At 43.2% G+C, this 25,538-nt stretch overlaps 1 protein-coding gene across 13 annotated transcripts in view; it reads right to left on the bottom strand.

The window, feature by feature from the left end:
- The window catches only part of LPP (LIM domain containing preferred translocation partner in lipoma), a 632,552-nt gene that overhangs the window by 557,428 nt on the left and 49,586 nt on the right, over positions 1–25,538 (bottom strand). For 10 of the 13 annotated variants that reach the window (XR_008997202.1, XM_036875183.2, XM_036875184.2 and 7 more), the window contains one exon: positions 16,327–16,448. The exons of the other annotated variants lie outside the window; for them this stretch is intronic. Coding sequence is in view for 2 of the 10 variants with exons in the window: in XM_057501046.1 (XP_057357029.1) it covers positions 16,327–16,448 (122 nt within the window). In the remaining 8 variants the exon portion in view is untranslated. The remainder of the gene's footprint in view (positions 1–16,326; positions 16,449–25,538) is intronic. 13 annotated transcript variants of the gene reach the window in all.

Below are 25,538 nucleotides of genomic sequence, written 5' to 3'. Positions count from 1 at the left end.
AAACTTACTCAAGATGACAAAGTAATTAAGCAGCTGATAGATCATCTAAGAGGGATATTCTAAGTGGTTTCTCCGTTAGAAAATAATCGCTCATGTCACACTATTTTATGGTATCAGTCAAAAAATAAGGAAAACTGTATATACAGTTCAAGAATTAGAGTTAAGGAATGGAAACTGTTTTGTTTCCTAACATATTAAGATGACTTCATGGACAAAGGAGAACAATTGGGATAGCACCATATATTTACCATCATTTGATTTTTTTTTAAATCAAAGCACACCCAAAAGCAAAGTTATTTTGACCTACAGTGTGAGGTTGCAGAAGGAAACATCCTTTGTTATTTCACTTCATTGACTTCCCAGTCTTCATTGTATAGGTGGCATTATCATACAAGCTGGCTTTTAAGAGGAGGTGAGCAATACAGGACAAGAGCAAAAACAGTGAAATGAACTTCAAGTCTGAAAATTTTACTGAGCATTTTCTCACGGGGAACACTATTATAAGAAAACACCAGCCCTGGCCACCAAGTGCTTAAACTCAAACGAGGCAGAATCATGCAATTTACCCTAATTCAAGTTTTGAATGATGAATGCAAAGAAGAGGAAAAAACTGACATTAGTTCCAGACCAAGGATGAGAGCCCAATAGTTGCTAGTATAGCCAGCCAAGGGGAAGTGGTGTGGCAGTGAGGAAATCAGAAACAGCAATTACCCACCCAGCTCCCCTACCCCTGCGGAGGCTTCTCCATTAGAGATTCACAAATGCTCCAAGACCTCTGTCAGCCCACTGCTCCACAGACAGCGAATGTGACTCGGCTAAACAATTCATATGTAAATGTGCCTGCTCTGCTCCAGCTCCTGCTCCACCTCTCTCCCCACAATTCAACATACCGCTTTCAAAGCCAGGGGCTGTACACTGTGGAAGGCACTCATCAGACACACAGTCTGTGCCCTCAAGGAACTTACAGCCTGGTCAGGAGGAAATACAGAATCATCCGTCCACCATTCATTCATTCAGCTGACATTTACTGAACATTTACAATACACTAGGTACCAACTGATATGCTGAGGCTTCACAAATGAGCTGGGAACTCAGAACACAGCTGAGTTCCCAGTCCAGGGCAGAAGACAGTCACATAATGCTGAGTGAGCGTCCAGCAGTGTGGTTAGGCCTGAGGAGGGGTATGCACACCTGGAGCTTTCAGAGAGGGGTTACTTGGAAGAGGGGGAGTAGGATATCAGGGATGACATGGAAAGAGGCACCTGTACAACTAATAAATACACTTCTGACTCAAATACAAGGTGAAAAGAACTAGGCATCTAATTAGAGACAAATGCAACACACTAGAAGAGGGCCCCTAAGAGTATATTCTACCCAAGCCTGGGCCTTGAGGGCCAGGTAGAATGTTTTCTCATTGTTTTGAAGACTCACAGACCAGCCAGTGAATCAGATCTGGAGAAAGCTTCAAGAAGGTTACACATGGTTAGTAGCAGAGTAGGACTGGAACCCAGAACTCCAGATTACCGGATGGTGTTTGTCCCCAAGCCCACCCAGCCTCCTCACAGTCTGGGAACGAGATGGCCACCCCCAGCTATGTCATGCTGCCATCTGAGGCAGTGGATTGAGGAACCATTTCAGCAAGAGACTCAGACAGTAGTTAAAAGGTTCACACCCGGACAAGGTGGGCTTTTCACTATTGTTGCCTTGAGGCATATTTGTTTTAAAACACTACCAAATGAAAAGCCATTCCCAACCTTCCTACAGTTGTCTATGAAAAGATGTGGGTCTGAACTCATATCAGGGTCAAAATGGACATTCAAATTAACCTCCTTTTCCCTACAGTGGGGAAACTGAGGCCCAGAGAGACTGAGGTTACCCTATAGGGTCACACCACAGGTCAGAAAGCACCTGGACTAAGGTCTAGCACATTTAATGAAATGCTCCTAACTTGGTAGCCCATGACTTCACTCTCACAGCCAACATTTTTTGTCAACTCAAGAGCCCTCACTTTTTTAGCCAACATGAGAGCAAGGATCATGCCAAAGAGATGCATTAACTATGTATTGCAGAGGCAGACTGTAAGACAATGAGAAATAAAGGAAGAGAGAGAAAGAAACCACTTCATAACTCTTTCCTCACAAGCTGCCCAAAGGTCCTTCCCAGCCCTGGCCCTCTGGACACCATCCCAAGTCCTTTGAGGTGGACTCTCATTAAACAGCCCAACTCACACCGATTTTCTATCAGAATCCAACAGCAAAGATGGGAGAGAGAGGATCGCCAATTTCTTGTGAATCCTAAACATCTCCTTTATGAGTCATGGAAAACTGAAATAACTTGGGGGGGCGGGGATGACTTAAGAAAGAAACCGTTTTAAATCAGTTCCCACTAATTGGTTCCGCTGTGCAGCACAAGTCCTGAACACAGGAAAAAGTAAGTTTCTAGAGTTGACGCAAAAATGGGAGTTTTTGTTAGGTTGTGTCAATTGTCACTGTGGATTTCTTATTAGGATTTTTCTTACTGTCATTTTTTTGTTAAATTAATTATAGTTTGATCAGTGTAGGAGCTATTTTGAATCCATGGGACTTTCCCACCTGATTGTTTTGGCATTTTAAAGTCACTCATATTCAGGGCCTAAACAGTATGGTAAGTATCTCTTGTTCTCTCTCCTTTGCACTCAAATCTTAAACAAAGGAACCATCTGTTCTCTCACTAAAAACATCGGCCCTTGTTTTCATTTTTTCATTAATAATAATGCCTCAGACTTATAGCATGTCTTTCTCCAACTTGCTTATTAAAGCATTTTGTAGATATTGCCTCATTCATCTTCAACATCACCCCTATAAATGAGGGGAAAAGGGGGTATGCTTGCCAATTTTTAGTTAGATAAGTGATTATTGGACAGTTAATGAATTTGGTAGGAGTGACTGCATGCTGGCTTCAGAAGCGACTTGGCAGCATATAGCCTAGTTCTGGCTCTTACATATGTAAAAGGGAGACCCAGAAAGGAGAAGTCACCTCACATTCTATTTGTGTGTTTAGCTCTCTACCCCCGACTGCAAGCAGTGAAGGTAAGAACCGTGTCACGTATTTTTGTATCTCTGGTAGCTGAGGTGTAAAAAGTGCTCATTTAAATATTTGTTGAATAAATGAAAATGTTTGCGTATTATTCCACAGGTGGTTGTGGCAAAGCTGGGGTCAGAGTTCAGCAATCCTGCCCTCTTACTTAGCATGGTTATTTTTAATAATACAGTATAGACCTGAACACAAGAAGAATCAAATAGAGACACCACCAAAAACAGGTCAGGGAGGAGGGCGGGTGCATAAGAAACAGGCCTGTGTCTCTAAGAAAGAAATTCGTTGAACAAGTCCAGTAGGAATCACCAGGTTTGGGAGCTGGCCATGTTAAACCATAACCCCCGCTAAGGCTGACTCTAAAAGCTCGGCATTCCTTATGTGCTCCACGTGTTTGGGGATTTGGTGGAGCTATTCCTTAAACGTTACCTAACTGGAAGCGATGATGTGTCTTAATGCCAAAGAACAGCATGTCTCCATAACACCCTTGAGTCCAATTAGGGAGCGTCCTCTACCCCCCGATTCACCTCATTACTCAGTAACTGGAGAGCACTGGGTCTCAGGATCATGAAATCCACCAGCCCAGAGTTTTCCAATGAGCAGTGAGGTCACTGAAACAAAAACTGTTTCTCTATGTGCCTAGCTGGAAATCAGCAACTCATTTGGCACATTTCTCTTACTTTCAGAACACCCTATTCCCCACCACTACTCTTGAAGCTAAAGGCAAAATAAATTGTTTCTGGACAAGCAAGTAAAATGTGGGATTCCGTCATCTGAATTGCTTCTATAGTGGTAGTTTTAACAAAGTCAGTAACTCCCTAAAGATTCTTCAAAAATACATTGTCTGTGTAATCAAGAAAGCTGGAAGGCCAAGAAGGGTAAAACTATTTTTAAGCAAGAAAAAAAAAGAAGAAATCATAGAGCCAAAGAGGATTCAAGTATATTATAATGTGGTCTCACATAAACTGAATTAATTTTAAATATGAACAGAAAACAAATTAGTTACAAAATACAAACAAATCAATACAAATAAACTTCCAAACAACTCTGATTTTTCATTTTTTCAAAGGGGGAGATGGGTGGGGATAGTAGGGGAGGAGAAAAGTACAGAAACACTTAAACCCTAACAAACTGTGTCTGACACAGATACAGAGGCTACTGGTGGTGTCTGGGATTGTCCAGCGCACTGCACGAAGCATTTATATCACGCCGTGCAGTGTCAGCTGGAGAAACAGACAGCATGTACCTCACGGTGACCAGCTGCAGCGAGGCCCCCTGCACAGAGAGCAGACATAGCAGGTTGACTCTATGTCATCCAACAGTCCTCTCCTACTGCACCACTCTCTGCTCCTAGAGGTTTCCAGCATTAAGGATGTCCCCAGGAACACTTATCTGTTCTTGCAGGTACTACACAGAATGTTAACCCTCTCCCAATATGTTCCTGACAAAAGTTTGCCCTTTTCATACATATGGACCCTCCTTCTCAGGCTACCTCCAAAAATATCAACTTGGTCTTGCATACACACCCCATAATCCAGCATCCTAATGTTTTCCATTTAAAGGTGAAAGGTTCCTACATTAAAGAATATATAAAAGATCCACAAAATGTTACTTAACTGGCCTTGACCTCCAAACCTAACTTTTTCAAAGGGTAAGTTAGCTTGTAAGTTAGCCACTGGGGAGGCTGGCTATCTAAGTGCTCCTCTGATGTCTGACTCACTGTTTGTCATGTCTGCAAGGACAGAGGAGTCCTGCTCTGGGATCCCCCATGGCCCCTGACATTCTCCTCCTGCCAAAACCCGGTCTGAGGAGAGAACCCCAAAGAAGACAAGACAGACACTGCATCTCACATGAGCAAGACAGACACTGCATCTCACATGAGCAACCCTGCTGGCGGACTGCTTAAAACAATTTGGTGGTGCTGATGGGCACACCTCCAGATACAAGTTTCCATCAAACAATGTTGCTGTTTGATATTCTAGCTGTTTGGTTAAAGGTGGGTGATCTGGGGCAAGGCTGTCAACCACACTGGACCTCACTGTCCTTTTCCATGAAATAAAGCAGTCAAATTCTTCAGACTTCCTCTGGCCCAGAAATTCTGTGCCTGATTATGGAGTTCCTACTGCCAATGGTCTGCCCACCCTCTTAGTTTGCTCGTCTCCGCCCCACCAGCTCTCTCTCCTGCGCAAGCGCACACACATATCTCATTCCCCGCTCTCCCTCATCAAGCCCACAGCCTTGTTCGGCAAGCTGCAAGCAATGCATTTCCCACTATTGCTCCTCTGCTTAAAGCTGGATACCAAAAGGATTTTTAAATGATTTTCTGAGAGAAACATGAGACACACAGACACCATTTATACATAGACCTCACCTGGAAATGAGATGGTCCGTGGGTGGGTCCAGCAGCCTCTTCATCACCCGAGGCCCTAGAGGCAGCCCTCTGCCAGTTCCAGCTGCTCAAGTCCAATCCCTACCTTGTACTCTCTGAGGCCTTGAACAAGTCATTTTAATCTCTCTGTGCCTCAGTTTCCCTAACCATAAAATGAGGCATTTGGGATTAAAAAAAAATGCCAAAGCATCTACTGATTCTGATATCCTTTTCAAGCTTTGAAATTTCATAAGAAATCAAAGCAAACACCCACCATTGCCCTCCATCTGGTATTGGCGTTCACCTATGGGCTCCCAGATAAAGGTAAGTGACTTTTTGCATGATCGTGCACAATACATAATGAGAGCACATCAGTAGGAGCAAATACTTCTAATTTGTGTTTGTTTATTTGTTTATTTCCAGGCTAAAGGAGTTGCAGGCACCACCTGCCAAGGTCCTCTGGAAACTCCGTGGTGCCCTTTTTTTCTTACAAGGGCCTGAAGATCAGAAACTAAGAAGATGAGTGGAAACCACACAGTAAAAATGTGGGGCTTGAAATACTAAGAAAATGATCAGAGAAAATGCAACCAATTCCTTTTTAAAACCTTCTTTTTTTTTAATCAATAATGGTAGAAAGGATAACAAAGTGGAAATTAAAGTGAGTACAGAGTAGACTGATTTGCCTAGGATCCCTTTCAGCCAAGCAGTCAGCATGAACAGCAAAGACCGTAATACCCACGTTTCTATTTGTTGCCCTCAACTGACATGATTGGCCATTTGTTTTGTTTTAAATAAAATGGGGAAGCAGCTAATATATTAAATCCATCTGAAAAAAAACCATATTTGCATGTGGAAAACAAATAAGTGGGTGCCTGAATGGGTGATTAGGCATGCAATTGCCCATCTGCACCCGGGGCCCCAGCCTCCCTGCAGATGTGCTGGGCACACGAGCAGAGAATCCGAAAGGAGAGCCTTTCACCAGGGAGGGCAACAGGTGGCGGGAAAACTGGTACCCTCAGCAACCACGCTTGTTTTGAGCAGCCCACGACTGTCCCAGCTCCCAACCCACTCCTCCCGTATCTTACATCTAAAAACTATGACTACCTTTTGCCATCCTTTTGTTGGACTTCTGTGGATTCTTTGACTCAAAAAGACATTTTTTTTCTTAACCTCTTCACTGTGTGCTTAAATATTTAGGTGACCTCTCCTGTACACTTCACCTCAGTCACACTGGCCACCTCACTTTTCTGGAATGTATCACACATGCTTCAGCCTCAGAGCTTTTGCAATGGCTTTCTCTCAACAAGAAACACTCTTCCCCTCTTATCTTGCCACCTCACTTCTTTCAGGTTCCTGTTCATGGTCATGTGTACTCTTATCAAGAAGACCTTCTCAGACCAGTGAATTTAAATCTGTGTCCTCTCTACCTCCTATGCCCTTAACCTGCTTTACTTTTCTTCTGAAAATAGATCACAACTTCAATATTATATATTTCTCATCAATTTGTTTATGGTCTGTCTCCATCAAATAGAAGGTTTGCCTGATTTTGTTAACAGTTCTGTTCCCAGAACCTAGAATAGTGTACACGTAGTAGGTGCTCAATAAACAGTTGTTAAGTTCCTGAGTTCTCATTGTTATTTGCAAACCACAGCACTTGGCACCTCGGGCCCTCTCATGGAATAAGACAGGACTCATGCTCTTAAGAAGCTTCTATAATCTAGTGGAGAAGGAAGATTGAAAATCTGCTTATGTGGCAGAGCACAGTGACATAAATGCTCTACTGGATGTATAAACAAAGCGCTCTGATGGTACAGAAAAAGCAAACCGCTGACAATGGGGTGGGGGAGTAGATACTGAGAGAAGCCGACAGAACAGAGCTCTCTGGAGCTATCTTGAAAGGAAAACAGAAATCATCCTCCAAATACATTCAGTGCAAAAAAGTACTAAGACGTGCTCATTTACCCTCCCTCCCTTCATCAATAATGCTAAGCAAAACAAATGGTTGCCCAAGACAAGTCAGCATTTATGTGTGCCAAGACCATGGAGAGAGGAAGAACCACTTTCCTCCATGAAGCCTTCACTTCAAATTGCAAACTACTTAAATGTACACTAAACGTGCCTTCAGACAACCCAGGCTCTCAGAACAGAAAAGACCTTAATTAGGGCATCCATTCTATTTATTCCCTCAACAAGGGACACATCCCCATCAGCATCTACCTAAAACACCTGCCAGGATGGAGCTCATAACCCCCAAAAGAGCACAGGCCACACTTGTGGTCTGCTCTTCATGCTAACTAGTTCTTCCTTACACTGTCTTTCTGTTGCTTCCACCCACTGCTCCCAGAACTCTGAGGTCACAAAGAACAAGTGGTGTCCCCTTCACGGCAGAGTCCATTCTGCTCCATCCTTCTCCATCCCTTCTCTTTTCTCCACACTAACCACTTGCAGTTCCTTCTTCCATCCTTCAAAGGCTCTGGCTCTCTATGCCCCAGCCATCCTAAACTGCCCTCTGCCTTCCCTCCCTCCCTCTCTCTCTCTCTCTCTCTCTCTCTCTCACCATTCCAGGACCTTTTGTTTTGTTTTGTTTTGCAGCTGACCTAGTGCAATTTAGCATTCTGCTGAGAGCTAAGCATTTTGTCTGGGATCAGGGAGAGAGGCACAGAGGGGCCAAAGGATTCATGGATTAACTCTGTGAGCCCTGACCCACTAAGACCCCAGCAGAGTCACCTACCTTTCTGACTCTGAAATGCCATCTTTGACATAAGTTAGAGTAGTGCAGACATGATAACTCTTTGGAAGCAAAGAAAACAAAGAGGTGAAAGGCATCCCCTGACTCCACGCCACCTAAAGAACCTACAGAATTGGAGGAGTCTTGTGTCTCCAAGAAAACCACAGCCCCACTAGTCCTATTTTTCCCAGCTTTTCCACTTCCACAGCTAACCTACATGGGTAAATGTGAAACTAGAGTATGTAGTTTTTAACTATCCCTATACCTGAGAATAGGATTCTAGCCACTGCTTGCCATGTGACCTTGGGCAAGACACAAAGTTGGCCAATCAAAGCATCCCACAGAGAGAGATCTCTAAATCATCTCATCTAAATATAGCTCAGAGACCTCTTGTACCCCTCTACCCTCCCTTCAGCCATGCCAGATATTGCTAAATGATTGTGGACTCTTTCTTACTCAGTGAGGATACAGCTTCAGAATCTTTCCAAACACAGAATCTCAGGGAGCCACCCCCAATGCACCATGGGGCCCCAGAATGAAACCTAAACCCCTCAGGCTTCAGATAAGGAAAACTGACGCTCACAGATGGGCCAGGACCTCCCACGGCTGTGCCAGGAGAACCAGAATGAGAAAGGCCCCTTCCTCCTCCTCCGGAGTTTGTTCTCTCTTCTAAATCTGATACTCTGTGACTACTTCTAGGAGCGCCATGTAGAGCTTGCTATTGTATTAAGTTCCATAAAGAATACAGATAAAAGGTTTCTAAATAAGGGGCAGAAGCTTCAAAGAAGGCTTAGAGGAAGAGGTTCATTTGGGCTGGCCTGTAGACGTTTGCTGGCTGTGGGAACCAGTGCGGTCTGTCTTGGGTAGAAGAAAATTCAGGATCGCAGAAGCATTTCCAATAAATGGAACAGCATAAGCAAAGCAATACTAAGGACTACCACGTGCTGAGAGAAGGCATGGGCTATGCAGCAGAGAAGTAGCCCTGACAGAGGCCACGGGCATGGCGGTGTCGGGGGGCAGGAGGGAGAGGAGACGAAGAAGATGACAAGATTGGGAGAGTAGACCAGAGTCTGTGGTGTTTTCAGTGCTCATTTTCTTTAATTGACTTAAGGCCTTAAGACTCATAAATGGGAAAACAAGATAAGAAAGGAGCTGAGGGAAAGGAAAGAATATATCTCCATTCTCAATGGGAAAAAGCCTTGCTATTACAGGAACACTTTCATTATGTAAAAGCCTATTTTGTTTTCATGTCATTCTTAGATTACATCATAGCGTGGCTGCAGCCGTCTCATACCATATTATAAATAAATCACCAGCTTAATCATAGAACAAGCCAGGGCCCTAGATTTAAAAGGAAAATATTAGATCATTTTTAATAACTGATATAACTCAAGCCAGTCATCATTGAAGCAGGGTGAGCTGATGTCATCCAAAAGAAGTCCAAAGAGGAACCAAAGAGGGTCAGTGCTGGGCAGGTCCCAGAAAGGCTTCCATATACAAAGAGGTGGCTGACAGCAGCCGTGTGGAACTCATCCTCTAGACTAGACAATCTCGTCATGAAAACCAACATAGTACATGAATATTTGTTCCCAGAATTGCTTTATTTCCAAATATCAGAACACGTGAGCATATTATGATGCCTGTATTTATATCTTCAGAGCCTCTGAGCAAACTTATAAATGTTAAGACCTTTAGATATTCAGAAAAATATTAAATCTGGGGTGACATATGCAAATGCTTGCAAGTCTGGTCCAAGCCAAGAAGACAGTGCAAAGTGGAGACATTGAGATAGCGGCCTGACAAAGAAAAGAACTTGGTTTCCTCCAGTGGCAGACTATTAAGGAGATCAGAAACTAATGTTTAGTGATGACCATCTATGTACCAAGTACCATACTTACTCAATAAGCACTTTATATACATTATGCTACTTTGTAGGCATCAAAGAATCTGAGGTAGGCACTAGTTATATATTTTTTTCAGATATTGAAACAAGTTTAAAAAATGGTAAGTGACTTAAGTAAGATTAAACAGTCAATTCATGATAGTCTACCAACTCCAAATTCTGCTTTACCTTGTTGCCTTCACCCAATTAAAACTATTTCCTATTATGGCCTTTCAATAAAAATTAAATAATTGATAAGAACTATTTTGAAAGCACTAAAAGTATAAAAAATATATTGATAGTCAAAAGGGGTCACAGAGCGTGGAACAGCATTAACATTCTGGCCAGTGACAGTCTCAATGACCAAAGCTGGCTTTTCCTTATTTTGGCAGAAGGGCTACTAATGAGCTTGACCATAATTTTAAGTCTCCCATTTCCACTAATTTTTTAGGAATGTTAAAGTAGACTCTAAGGGAACCTGTCATTTCCTATAAAATGTACTGTGAGCTCTTTGAGACTATTTATAGACTATTTTGTGGGGGGAAGAGGTGGATGCTCTAGAAAAGAACTTTCTGCCAGAACGAAGGTATTGGCCAAGGGTTTATGTCTGATCCTGTCAGTCTCACAGTAATGTTGTGTATCGCCTCACTGTTCTTAATATAAATGTTATTCATGACTGCAGAGACACACTGTCTGAGGTCTGAGCCCAGTAATACTGATTTATGTAATTTTCTGGGACACGGCATTACCCAACAGGAGATGTGGACCCTCATATTTAACTAAAGGGACAACATGAAAGCTTAAGACTCCAAATTTCAACGTTTTTTTCTCCCCAATCTGCTTCTGGGATAAGACAGAGGCTGCAAAAAGAGGAGAAAACATTCTTCAAAGTTGTATGGACTGATTCTGAAGGGAGATTGTATGGAAAGGCAGAATAGAAACACTGGCCAGAGTCAAAGGAGCCTTAGATGGTTCCTCGAATGGCTACACGGCCCCAAAAGAGTCTGCCCCCAGCCTGGGTCTTGGTATCTTACCTGTACAGCAAAGAGCTCAAGAACACTCAAACATTCCCACCACAGTAGCATTAACTGCTAAGAAGAGCCCAAATGCAGAGGTACAGAAGCTCAGCATTAATTGAAAACGTATGTTCTTGCTCTGGCAAGCCATGCCAATTTTGCATTCTGTGCAATTACGTACAAATGTGTAATTTAGATTTTAAATGGAGTTCTCCCCCAAAAAAGTCTTCGAGTAAAATTGATCCACAAACGTGAGTTGAGTTTCTTCAGTGGCTCCATGTAATTCCTACTCCCCTCTTAGCAGATGCCTTGTAACCATGGGTATCTGTGGTAGGCAGGCCCGAAAATACCTCCATCTCCTGGTATTCATGCCCTCATACAATCCTTCCCCTTGATTGAGGGCAGGAGTTAGTGACTTGCTCCTGGCAAGTAGAATGAGGCAGAGAGAATGGTGTATCACTTATGGGATTAGATCACCAAAAGGCTGTGGCCTGCAACTAGGGGACTCTCTTACTCGCTTGCTCTGAGGGAAGCCAGCCACAATGTTGTAAGCTGTGCTACAACAAGGAACTGGGGGTGCCCTCTAGCCAATAGTCAGCAAGCAACTGAGGCCCTCAGTCCAACAACCTGCAAGAACCTGAATCCTGCCAATACTCGAGTGAGCTTGGCAGTGGCTCCTTCCCAGCTAAGCCTTCAGGTGAGACTGCAGCTCCAACGAACACCGAGACTGGAACCTCAGGAGAGTCCCGGAGGCACCCATCTCTGCTCTTCCAGATTCCTGACTCACAGAAACTAGGAGACAACAAACGTTTCTGGTTTTAAGGTTCTAAGTTTGGGGCAACTTGTTATAAAACAAATGATAACAAAGAGAGCATCCAAGTTTGAGAGGCCCAGTCCTGGAATACTTTAAGGGTCCCTACCAACTCCACCATTTTTTCATGAAGCCTAGGAAGTCGACCATAAGAGATTGGCTATCAGGAAATCCTGAAAGGAACTCTGGTCCCGCAGAATGCAGAGCTGCTTTCCAGCCTGCTGACATATACCCAGGCATGCTCTGGTCACACAGAGAAGACCACAGAAATGTCGGTGCAGCTGGAAATTAACATGACACTTCTGGCAGCGATCTGTTGATGAGAAATAAACGGGAGACTGAAACACATGTGGAAGGTGAGAGACTCCTTACCAACCAGCCATATTCTGCTGTCAGCTGCATCCACCCTCAGAACTGGTCCAGCCCTAATGCGCCAGATTATGTCCACAGAACCATCCTGCCAACCCCCGAGCTTGTGTTACAAGATTCCATGGCTCCCAGAGAAGTTCTGAGATTCTCTCCTCCTGGAAACTTTCCCCAATGTTCCCAGTTCTCCCCACCCTTCCCTTTTATGTTTTATGCTTACATAAGAAGGTCTGAGACTGTAACTTCCAACCTCAAATTCCCAAGCAACTAATACAAGGCCTGTACCATATCTGGTGATTAGTGTGTATTGTAAATAATAACTTTCTAATGTGTATTTCTTGTGTGTTTGTCTTTCTCTCCAACTAGACTATATGCTTGTCACGGTTAGGGACTATGCCTAATGCACTATGATGTCCTAAAGATGCTCAGGTTCACTAGCTCCCAGACAAACACTGGGATCAAGGCAGAGAATAAACATTCACTCTTTGAGTCAGAGGTAGCTATTTGGCAGCAATCTGTAAAGGACTCATAGGGCTTTCCATGCATTCAGCAACAGACTCCTTCCACCACATGGTAATCCATGAGGGAGAACCTGAGAATTCCTTAGACCTCCTACCGTTTTGCTCAACATAGAAGTATCTTCTATGTGCTGAGGTCAGGAAATACAAGAATGTGGAATTAGGAAGAAGGAAGGAAGGAAAAGAGACAAGAGAGAGCTCTACGTTTTACTTTCATGAACAGCAAACATCCCCTACAAGACATCTCTGGGTTACAGAAGAGCCACAGAGCCTCAGGAGGCTGGATGGGTCTCTGCTCAAACTCAGCAAGTTCTCTGGTAATTTTTGAAGCAATACATAAAAGCAATGAAAGCTGGCTAAGCAGATGGTCACACATGCCCAGAAACCACCCGACTGTGTCACCGCAGGGAGCCAAGACATTCACCTCTGACGGAAGTGACCATCGCTTGGCTTCCGGCAGAGACTAACACCTGATTCTTCTAAGGACTAAAGAGGAAATATTAAAACTGAAAGCCCTTGGCTACCATCAACAATTGTACACTAGTATCAACAGAGGGAAATAATTTCCTTCCTGACTCCCACTGGGCCAGTCACGCCTGGAGCAGAAGGTGTGATTATCTAATCAAACAAAGCAAGAGCCAAAGGGGCTAGACTGTAGCTTCTAGGGGATTTCTCTAGCACTGAGACTCCCTCAGTCTCCAGTTCTACCTCCCTCACGTCCTACTGCCTAGAACAAAAACAAATATGAAAAGTAATAATAATACACAATTTCATTTCAACTTCAACCATCATCATTAAGGTTCCAGATCCACCTCCTTTCCAAGACTAAGGACAAATCACTGCCATTTCAGTCCTGGGATAATGGGGGTGCTGGGTTGAGAGGAAGGACATACACTAAGCATATCCTATGTACCAGGAATGGTGCTGGGGACTGCACGTTACTTTTTATTTATATTCAAAATGAGTCTTTAAATTAAAGAAGAAACAACTGTAATAACCCATCAGGTATGAACCACTTTACATACAGTTTGCAAAACAAGTTGGCATCTATCAGCCCATTAGCTCTATATAAACATGAAAAGCAAGCAGGAAAATAATTATTACTCCTAGTTCCCAGATCAGGGAAATGAAGGTGGAGGATGCTGGTTTTCTGGATTGCACACCTAATAACTGGCAGACCTTCGGACACCCCATCCTGCCATACTCACTGCCTTTTTATGCACTTACAAACTTCTGAAGCCAGATTGGCTCCAAGAGCCTCTTTCTGTCTATTCACTTGCTTCACTCTCATAAAACCATGCAGTCAGCCTCATTTATATTAGAATTCCTCAAAACCTCCAACAGAGAATAACCAGTACCTCAGGGAAAAGGACCCTCACTGTATTTCAATTTATTCTTTTTATCCATGAAAAGCATTGTACACTTATTATGTCCCAGAGATCCCATTAGACTCTGGGATACACACATGACAAGAGATACTGCCCCTCTTCTGACCAGGTTTTATATTCTTAAAGGCTATATTCATGCATGCCCTGCACCCTGCCTTCTCCGGGGTCTCATTCCTGCAACAGTTTCTGATGGAACATTATTTTCCAACTTCTCAGCTTCCTTGTGCAGAATCCACTTGGGGGGGGGTGTCTCTTTCAGAAGATGAAGCAAGAATTGAAGTCCAACACTCTAGGGGAGCTCTGATGGGATGGTAAAAGAAATTCCATGGTCTCCCAAATAGTTTTAGTTCTCTCTCCACCTCCTAACACCGCCCAGATATTCTTTTGAGAGGCCACCTCTTCACTGTGTAGCTGCCACAAGATTTGGTTGGGATTGTCCCCAGATTCAGTTCCAGAGGACAGTCCCAGATCCTACATGCCTATGAGCATGGCCTCCTCCTCTTGGCCTCAGTGACTGGTGCAGGAATGCTCAGCAATTTAAGTCCATGGGGATATGGCAAACAAGGCTCTCTTTCCCTGAGATAGGAAAAGGAGGTCTATACCCAGGCGGACAGACCCCTCATGACCATGCGGTGAAACATCCTGAGAATGAAGCCAACACACAGAAGAGCTCAGAGTAAGAACTACAGAGAGACAGAGCCACAGTCTGCTCAAACTGGCCCTGGAGCCCACCCTACCTCTGGACTTGCTGGTTTTCAGCAGGACCCCCACCACGCTGTTCTGGAACACATCCTCTGTGTAACACAGTCTAAGGCTGCATCAGCATTTTAGTAGACAAATCCACCGTTGGCTCATAATAGTTTACGGACAACAGAAATTTCTGAGTCTCTTCTAGCTTGCTCCTGTTAAGGCACGCTCTCCCACTCTGCCATTACACACTGGATTTTTTTTAAGTCCAAGTGCAAGGCTTCATATTAATCACACTTAATGTTAAACACTGAAAAAAATTAAGGAGGTAGAGCAGGTTAACAAAGATTCATATTGGAGGCTTAAAATAAATGCCTGGGGCAAAGCATTTAAGATCATGTTTGAAATTTTAACAGACTAAAATGTTTAAGAGCCAAAGACATGGTTGCCAGCCTTTTATCTTGCAGATCCATTGACACACAGAAGGTCAGTTGTCCTTTAACAATACATGGATAAAAAAAGAAAAGGTGACAAAATGTAACTATAAACTCAGCCATACTTTCAAATGAAGTTAAGTTTTATAGATCACAGCAGCATCTTCTCCATTTTAGAAAATCATACCATAAACATGGCAAGGCTTTCTACTTATTCAGTACGAAGTCAGTGCTTGGGGCCCTCGGGACAGAGACCACAGACCTAGAACTCTGGATGGACGCATTTCCCAGAACTTCCTAGCTAACTTTCCTCAGATCTCCCCAGGCCATGGTGACCAACACAATCGATTCTTTTTACCACCCCTATTTTCTAGAACATGATGTTCTCCTCTACCCACTAAACACAGAGGTCTCCCACAACACAAGGGAATGCATACCTTACCTGGTCGCCATGCCCCTTTCTGGGTGTGAAACAGGATTCAAACTCAGATCCCAGTGAAGCTCTAGCAGGCCCTTTAAGACAAAGCCTCATCCTTTGCCTAAGCAAATTTAGCTTCCCCTACCTCAAAAGGCTTTTGTGAAGATAAAACAAGATCACAGAAGAAGCACTTGTGGTGAACAAAAGCCCCTCAATAATACTACTTTCTGTCCTTACAAATGCCCATAACACTGTTCACTGACATTTTCATTTTGGTCTTTCAATTTCAAGAACACTTCCCTCCATGCCAAAGGAGAAAGAAGGAAGCAATACAATTACTGGCAATGCAAAATCATCATTGCTCCCAATTTTCTTCCAATTTTTCTCGATGCTGCCTTCCAAGAGCTGAGACCTGCCTTTGCTTTGCCACACATTTTATTAGCATTATTATATTTCATCCATTGCCAATGAAATCAACTGAAGAAAAAAGGAAGAACATTTGGGTTCTTCTCTAGTTCTTAGTCCATCCTAGCTACTAGTGACATGCTTTAACTGGAAACCACAGATTTTTAAAACTCACTAAAACATGCACAATTATCATAAAAAGGAAAAGTCTTCTTTTCTGCATTAAGACTCACCAGTTGAGGAATAATATCTTCACTCTGATGACTGCCCAGCAGAACAATGAACAAAAGCCCTGGATTGAGAATCAGGTGACTGGATTCTGTCTGGTTTTGTTTTTGAGCCTTGATGTTTCCACCTGTGGAAAATGGGAAAAGGAAGCTGCTTATGAATCTCTAAGACTGTACTGGCTTTAGAACCTGCCACATTTATGAATTCACTGAGTAGGCCAGATTAGAAATGATGCCAAGCTCAAAACCCACAAATCTAGTGGCTTGCTAAGCCTCCAGTTAGTTCCTGGCACTTCTATCCACTAACTTGTCTCAGGATGATGGCAAAAGAGAATAGAATTGCCCCGGAGTTCATACTTCAGTTCTCCTAGGAAAACAGCCTCCTCATAATATCAGAGGTGAAGTGATAGATTGATGAGTTACTCACATTTTAACCAAGAAAATATTAATAGCAAAATCTGAATTACAATGAAGAGGCAAGGAATATGCATTTTATGACATATTTTTAACTATGGGACCTAGTGACCCCTGAACCTTAGTTTCTTTGTCTGAGAAATAAGAGCCAGTGAGCAAGAGAGAGCTGGACAATCTTGATAAGTCCTCCTTATGGGTTTTATTTCCATATGAGCCATCACTGTTTTGCCAAGGATTATGCAATATATATTCCAACAGACAAGTATTCCAGGGCAGTGGGCTATTATACATTATGTGTTTTGCATATGCAGGAGAAATCCACACACCAAAGAAACTACTACTCCCATTTTCATTATTGTTATTTTGAACATTTAAGCACTTATAAAATTCTTTCATGTATATTATTTGATTCGGTCTTCAAATGCCCATATAAGCTCAAAGTTGGAAAGACCGGAAAAATGACCCTCCTCAATTATTCCAACTGACAGGAGGAGAAGCTGGGGCCAGAGTAGGGAGGTGGCCACGCCAGGAGTCCCCCATTAGGGGAAAGCAGTCCAGGGCTCCAGTCCAGGGCTTGTTCTACTGCAGCCAGTCACCATCATTTTAATAGAGGAGGACACCAAGACTCACTGGGCAGAGGGACTTAGCCTCAGTCACACAATCAGCCTTTGGAGTAAACCCAGGACTTACACACCAGGCCGCTGAACACCTGCTTCAGAGCTATCACAGTATAACCCAACAGGAGGAAGGAATTAACTTAGGAAAATGGAGCATAATCAAGATGCCCAGCAAAGCAGTGAGCCTCCTGAGAACTGAAGATCATCAAGGTCATTAGAATTCTCAAAGCCATTCCACTGAAATGAGAGAAAGGCATAATCTCAAACTTGCTAAGGAAAGGAATATTAGGAGGCCAAACACTGGACAGTGCAATCTCATAGAAAACAAAAGCCAGGCCCCAAACCTAAGCCTCAGGAAACCGAAGCTTCTCCTTGCAGAGAGGAATACACCTCAGGCCAGTTCCTACAACAGCAGTAAAGGGCATCTGATTTCTACACTTCCTTGAAGGTAAAGCTCTCCACCCTGGCCCTGAGGCGATCTCTCAAACACAAACACTTGCCATCTTTTCTACATACACAAGTGAAAGTGGCCTCGCTTTCCATACTCAACTCCGTTAGTGCTTTTTTTCATCTTTTTCATAAAGAGAACAAGCAGCTTTGCTAGAGAACCACTGTGCAATGATTGAAGTTCCCATGCAAACAAACCATTAGCAGAGTTCAAATGCAATTTAAATTACCAGTTGTTAAAGTGCTCCTCAATTTCATGGTAAGTTTCGAAGGAGAATTACATGCTATATACTATTTAATTGGTTGTTTTCTATTTTTTAACATCCATTTATACCCCCCCTTATATTTCAGAAGTGTCTATAAAAGCTTCCCTTTAAAAAATTATATATTGTTGAATAGATTAAATCTGAAGATTGAAAAGTATCAGAGAAACAGCTGCAGGATTATGCAGCTCGGCAGAAATTGATGGTTTTGACACCGCAAAACATGCAGAAATTTAAACTCCCATGAGTCTGAGTAGTGGCCTCACTCTTTACAGAGGAAGCCACGAGTCCCCGCCAGGAAAAGGAGGGGTTGGCTTGAAGTCCACCCCCTGGTCAGTGACAGATGCAAGATGAGAGGCAAGGCTCCCCCTAACCTCTTCTTACCACCACATGTTTAGAGGAGATGACAGGAAATACTCAATGAATTTTATTTTCCACCTGTAATTTCTTAAAAGAAAATTCACTCCTCTTCAGGTACACTCTTGGCCTCAAAAGCAAAGATGGGCAATGGCAAATACCTCTCCAAAAGGGAAAAAAATAAGCAAAAGCTGCTGAATGAGTACAAAGGAGCTCAAAATGAGTAGATTCTCAGCAGAAAAAGTCAAGACACTCTTCTAGATTCATTAAACAGGTTATGGGATATTAAGACTGCCAATTTCCACTGCTTTGTCTGGCTGGGAGTCAGAGGCTGCCCTGGAGTGAGAGGATAAAGGATCAACAAAGTAAAGGCACGTCCCATCACATCAGTAAATCGAAAGCATTTCTTGAGGCCATCATGAGTACAGAATAAAATTCAAGACTTTGATATACGATCTGTATAATTTATTTAACCTACCTGAGCTCAAGCTTCCCTGTCGGCAAAACGGGGCTGATACCACCTACCCATCAGGGTATATGTGTAATCATACCCTCAAATTCCATAACCAGCATGCACAGCACAGAGCCTGCATGCAGTATGCATTAACTAATGTTCACCCCCTTATCTTCCAAGGTTTCTATAATTTCTCAAAGCCTATGGTTCTGTGGTTCTTTGTAATTTATTTGGACTATAACATTCTCTTATAAACTATGTATATGTCCAGTCTGTTAGATGCTATAATGTACCCTGACTGTAAATTCATTTATTTTGTGATTTAAAAAATAAAACAAAACATACACATGAAAATTTACACATCCAAGTATTTAAATTCAAGAGCAAACTTTTCGGAACTGCTAATTAAAAATAGCCTTCAAATCACATTTATGAACTGGACAGCAGTGAAAAAGAAAGAAAAAAAAATCCCAATTTAATGTCCAAAATCTCATGTAAACTTTCCATCAACCCTATGAGAAAAATATCACAATTGTCATCTGAGGAAACTAAGAGTCAGAGGTCAGGCGACTGCCCAAGGTTTTTAGGCTAGCAAATGGAAAAACCAGAACTCAATCCCAAGTCTTCAAAATCAAGCTCCACAACCCATGTTTTATTACTTATATATCTATACTATGGACAGCTATTCTTCTAGAGGTAGAATAGACAAAAAGCTATTCTACTAGTAGCTTTGGGATAAAAAACAAAGCCAGAGCTTTCAAACTAAAAAGTATTCACACTAGAAGCCAATAGATCTTTCCTAAATTCTACCTTGATGTTATGTTCTCAAGTGAAATAAAAGCTCAGAGGCCTAGCGCTAAGCAGACATCTGCTGGGTATGTGGGAAGCAGGACTGAGAAAGGTTAGCAATGAGCTAGTATCAGGCCAGCTCAAAAACAGAATTCAAAAGTCTGGGCTCAAGATCAAACGAATTGTGGGTAACCCTAGCGTGAGCTTCTGAACACCCCTCTGGTGCAACTGTTAGCTGACACAATGTCATGTGCACAAAACAGACATTTGCTTGCATCTCCTGTCCTTAATAAGGCAAAGTGTATGGACCTAGTCACTGAGTTAGACATGCCTTGAACTCAAAAAGAGCTCATAGTTCCCTGGGGAAATGTTCAAATACACAAGACAATGAAAAGTGTGCAAAACACTAGTACATGAAATGTCCGTTTGAGGGCCTGGGAGAGCCCTGCAGATGATGACTTCTAAACTAAGCCTGAACACCCAAGAGGATTTCCATGTATGAGGAGGAGGAAGAAAATAGGCCCAGGGAACATGATGTGCTAAGGCCTTGAGGAGGATGAGTTCAGGGTGTTCTTGGGAAAGTGATTAATCTGGGGAGGCCAGTGACAGAGAACATGGGGGTACGTGGTAGGACATGAGACTAGGAAAGTATGTTACAGCCAGACATGGAGGACCTTGTGTGCTAGGCTGAAACATTCAGATCCTGAGACCCATGGGTTTTGCATTTTGGGAATATGACATAAGAGAAAGCTAAATGGCAGAGCTTTCTGTTTAAGAACCGAATCCCCTTCCATGGTCAGCTTCCAAGCAGGGCAAGGGTAGGAATGTCTATAGGGGAGTTTCCTCTGCAGGGATCCCTTCTCTGGCCCCACCCACAAACAAGTCACAGCAATCAGTAGCTCTCAGAGGGGCCCCAAACCCACACTGTCCTGGACCCTTTCCTCTAGTCTGGAATTCTCACCCATGCAGGAACCAGGAGTGAAACCAAGTCTCATAGACCAAGCAGGATTTCCCCTCTGCCTCCAGGGCACTACCAGAACTACCCAAACTGATGAACTGGAAGAATTCAAGAGGCAGATGCTAGAGACCTATCTCTCTTGTCACTCAAGAGGCAGGTGCTAGAGGCCTATCCAGCATGTACTGTTGTGTATCCAGAACTCCATATCACAGAGCTCCCAGCCAGGCCTGGAGCCACATGACTGAGACCTTCAAATAGTAATGAGCCTGCACTGAGTCAATAGTTAGGTTGTATGGAATCCTTTCTCTTAAAGGAGACCCTGTAGCAGGTCCAAATGTCAAAGGCACAGGCAAGATGTCATTTCCTTCCTACCTTTAAGGAGCTCCCAGTCTAGAAGGAGATATAAGACATAAGCAAAAGAGGAGATGGCTAATGCAACAGAAGAAACACAGATAATAATACAAATCTTCATAACAACTATGTGATTCGGTATGATTATTCTATTCATTTGACATGTGAGGAAACCTGGGTTCAAGCAGGTTAACTGATCTGACAGATCGCACATCTAGAAAGTATCACGACCAAGATTTGAACCCGGATCCCATATTCACACTACCATGCAGTTGTACTCTATTGCCTCATAGCTCACGTGGTATGACCTGGCAGAATAGAGAACAGATAGATGACTTCTAGTGTGGGGAATGTGGATGGTGGGGAGTGGGTGGCTATCAGAGATGACTTCATTTAGAAGGTGGCATCTGCACAGAGGTTTACAGGAGGAGCCGTAGTTCTATGGATGAAGATGGCAAGGGTTATCTCAGACTAAAGGAACAGCATGGCTAAAGCACAAAGGTGAGACAATACAGGGAATGCCTGGGAAATGGCAGGAAACGTGGCTGACTTAGGGATGAGTGGCCAGGAGCTTCAAGGAAGTTCACAGTAGATGAGTACAGCTTCCTGGTTATGAAGAGCCCTAGCTGCCAGGGGCAGGAGTTTTTACTTAAAGCCAAAAATACCAGGAAAATGTTGTGACTGACATAAATAAATGGATTCAAGGTCAGGGGACATACAGCTGAATATACTAGGAAAATAATACATATTTAAAGTAGAACTATGGCATGGTTTCAGCTTTACTTGGAATTCTGTGCTTCAGTGTTCAGGGCATGCATTAACCTTTGAGGACCTGGGTCAGGATCTGGAATAATGGGCCTTTAGGTCCTTTCCAGTCAATGAACAGAGGGACACTGGATCGTTTGGAAGTCATATTTCCCTACCTATTTCACACGTAGATCCTGATCTTCTTGAAGAGAGTTCCTAAAGCTCATTAAATGAATTCCAGGCCCTTAATGAAATATAAGTACCCCAAATTGGTGAAAAGAGTGTAAATAACAGGACGAGAATCCTAAAATCAGAAGACCTACAACTTGATTCTTGGATTGTCCACTGAATTAACTACGGAATCCTGAGCAAGTCACTTCCTTTTAACAAAGGCATAGTTTCCTCCTTGGCAAAACGGAAACAATCACACTTACACAGCTAGGTTCTTGTGAGAATTAACAACTAATCTGTTAGATTAAATATAAGGATATGTGTTTCTGCATGCAGGCTGACATGTTTGGATCAGGCGCTCCCCCTGAAAGCCGCCGTGCTGACAAGGGTAGCATAAAAACCGCCCAATCCTCCCGGTGAAGTATCTAAATCTGGAGTTGTCAACAATTTTTTCCTCCTGTTGAAAATTGATCTGTATTCCCCAGGCAAGTCATTACATCTTTTTGTGCCAAATTGTTTTCATCTTTTAAATGACCCAGTAATCCCACTTTGGGCAATACACATAAGGGAATAATCCAAAAGGAAAAAAGGAGGCAATTTGTTCGGAGATGTTATTCATAGTGCTATTTCTAGCTCTTTATATATCCCTCTATTATAGCACTTATCTCACTGTGCTGTAATTATCCCCTCCCCTTCTATACGCCTCCAAATTATCTCTGAATCAATCCCCAGCACCTAGCACAATGCCTGGCATACAGTAAGAACTCAATAAATGTTTGTTGACTAAATGAATGGGTAATATGAGGAAAATTTTTAAAGAGATTAGAATGAGCAAAAACAAAACGCTGTTTTTAAGAGATGATGTTAAAGACTTTAAAAAAATACTGATAACTACACTGCAAACTTTATTTGAAGAGTGGATGAACAGCCTCAGGAGTGAATTTCAGGTGATTTACTTTATGATCTCTGAGCATCCTAGGCTTAGGCAGAGTATAGTGTAAAGGTCGCCAAACGACCACCAGGCAGCTGAGGTTACACATAAGGTCACTTGGGCTTGGCGGCCAGAGCACAAGGCTCAGTCAGGAATCCTGGATTCCCAACCTGACTTGGACACTACCTTACAACCACTAAGTCACCTAAGATCTCTGAGACCAGTTTCTCTGCTGAGAAATGGAGCCTTTACAGGAAAACCCGCCCATTAAAAGGAATTACAGGGAGCAGGCAAAGGCCAAAAAGTGTGAATTCAAATGTAATTGAAAGAGGAGGGCTAAAAGGTGCCTTTGGACCACAGCCCGCAAGCCAAGGTGGGGCTTTGAAGCCCCAGCTCTTCTGGGCTCCCACTGAGCTTTCCAGAGCCATCTTACAGGGTGACTGAAGCCCCCCACCAGGGATTTTACAGGCGGCAGGAATCTCTGCAAGAACAGACGACACATCAAGGAAATACAGTATGTTAAATACAGCCCGTAAAATCAACATCACTCTGAATGTTCTGTATTCTTGGTGGGAAAGAATGCTTTATACAAATACCCAGGGAGAGCAAAGGAAGCAGCATGTTCTGCAGGGTTTATTTTGGGGCGTTCCAGCAGCTCTCAGCCAGGAAGTCAGAGGCAGAAAGCCACTGCTCTCTGTTCCTTGGCCAGAAGCTCAAGGTTAAAAACCAAAGTGGGGAGCACACGGACTCCTTAGTGAGAATCAGCTGCAAATCTGCACCCTGTGCTGCACGTGTCTTTATGTCTATCAGGACCTCCTAGATCCCTGCACATCAAGCTTGACACTTGACAAGTGGGCAACTGCACTTGACATCCTGCACAATCTCTCCGAAACATGTCATGAACCCCTCCAATTCTCTCTGGCCCCACTTATGCCACCTTAATCAAAGTTCACCTGCACTATTGCAAGAGTCTCCTCCCAAATTTCTTCCTTCTACTCTTGGCCCCCTCCCTGCAACCCATTCCCTCACAGCTGCAAGAGTAATGCTTGTGAAACATAACTCGGATGCTTCCTCTCCCACCTGGATGCAGGTATGTGCCCCATCTCTAGCATACTACCACCATCAGCCCCTGCCCTGCTCTGCTCCCATGCTTTTCTCTCTGCAGCCCACACTGCCTTCTAGCACAGCAGGCTGCTGCTGTTCCTCAGACACTAACCCATTCCCAGTCCACGGCCTCTGCACTGGCCACGCCCTCTGCCTCCAGTGCTCCTCCCCATCGCTTTTACACTGCCAGCTCCTTGTCATTTGGATCTCAGCTTAAACATACCTCCCAGATCCCCTCCTCCATTCACTCACAGTCTGAGTGCCCTGTGTGAATCCTCTTAAGTATTTCTTATCATTCTCTACTATTTATATGTTCATTTATTATCTGCCTCCCCCACATACCCCACCTGGAATATAAGCTTCAAGGAATCATTGTTTCATATGACTTTTTCTTCCCTCTAAATCCAGTGCTAGATCAGCACCCAGAATAGTACGAAGCACCTGAGTGGGAACTCAATATAATGAAGTTAGATGAATACATGCCACAGGTGAAGGAAACCTTAGAGACTACCTAAGGGCAGGTGCCAGCACTGTGGCTAAGGCCCTGGACTTTGGACTCAGGCAAGGAGCAGTAATGTACTCAGGAGATGTGGAGGTTTAGGCAAGTTTTCCCTCCTTTTCAGGCCTTACTTTTCTCCAGTAAAATGGGGAAAACAGCAGCTGCCTCATGGGAGTGCTGGGGAGAACTGAGAAGATAAATCACACAGAGCATCTAGTGTAAGGCTCAGCACAGACAAAATTTCCACTGTTGATGAACAATCCCAACCTCCAGGTGGGAAAACTGAGACTCAGACAGAAGCATGCATCACTGCCCAAGGTAAACACTGAACTAGCGGCAGAGCCAGCTCAGAAAATGCTGTCTCCAGTTTCTACCCACTGTTCTGCTATTCCTTAGGTATAACAATGATACAATGACCTGAGACCATGCCCCTGAGTTATATATTCTTCCTTGTTCCAGAAAAGATCTGAAATGCCTGACCAAAGATGTACATGGTTCATGATTTTTTTAGGGAGAGAAATGGAAAAAGTAAGGTGAATGAAAGGAACAAAGTTTACAAAAATTAACAGCCATCTGTCTCATACCATTTGCTAGTGGTAGACTTCACATTTGGCTCTGAGCTTCGGAGGCCAGTATAAAAGAGAAGAAAATACCTGTGTACGGGCCTTTAGAACGCTTGCTTATTGAAATGGCACCGCAATTTGTGAGGACATGTTGCTATCCACTTGAGAATCACCTGGATTGTCACACTCTTGCCAGCTAGAAGTCAATACCTGTTTACTCCCCATCACAGGCACTCTGAAGTCATCCTACCTGGGCTCAGATCCCAGCTCCACGACTGACTGCGTGATTTTAGGCAACTGACTTAACCTGTCAAAGCCTCAGATCTTTCCTCTAAAAATGGACATAAAACATACTGGATAAATGGATAAACAAAAATATATGTGTATGTATACATACATATATATATATATGTGTGTGTGTGTGTGTGTATATATATATATATACCCCCTGTACTATTTATTATCAAACCATTAACAGGGATGAAACTCTAATACCTGCTACAGCACGGATGGACCTTGAGGACATGCTGCTAAGTGAAATAACTTGTCACAA

This window comes from Manis pentadactyla, chromosome 1, assembly GCF_030020395.1.
Source record: "Manis pentadactyla isolate mManPen7 chromosome 1, mManPen7.hap1, whole genome shotgun sequence".
Classification (NCBI taxonomy): domain Eukaryota; kingdom Metazoa; phylum Chordata; class Mammalia; order Pholidota; family Manidae; genus Manis; species Manis pentadactyla.
The sequence above is the reverse complement of the archived record's forward strand: the minus strand, read 5'-3'. Positions and strand labels throughout refer to the sequence as shown.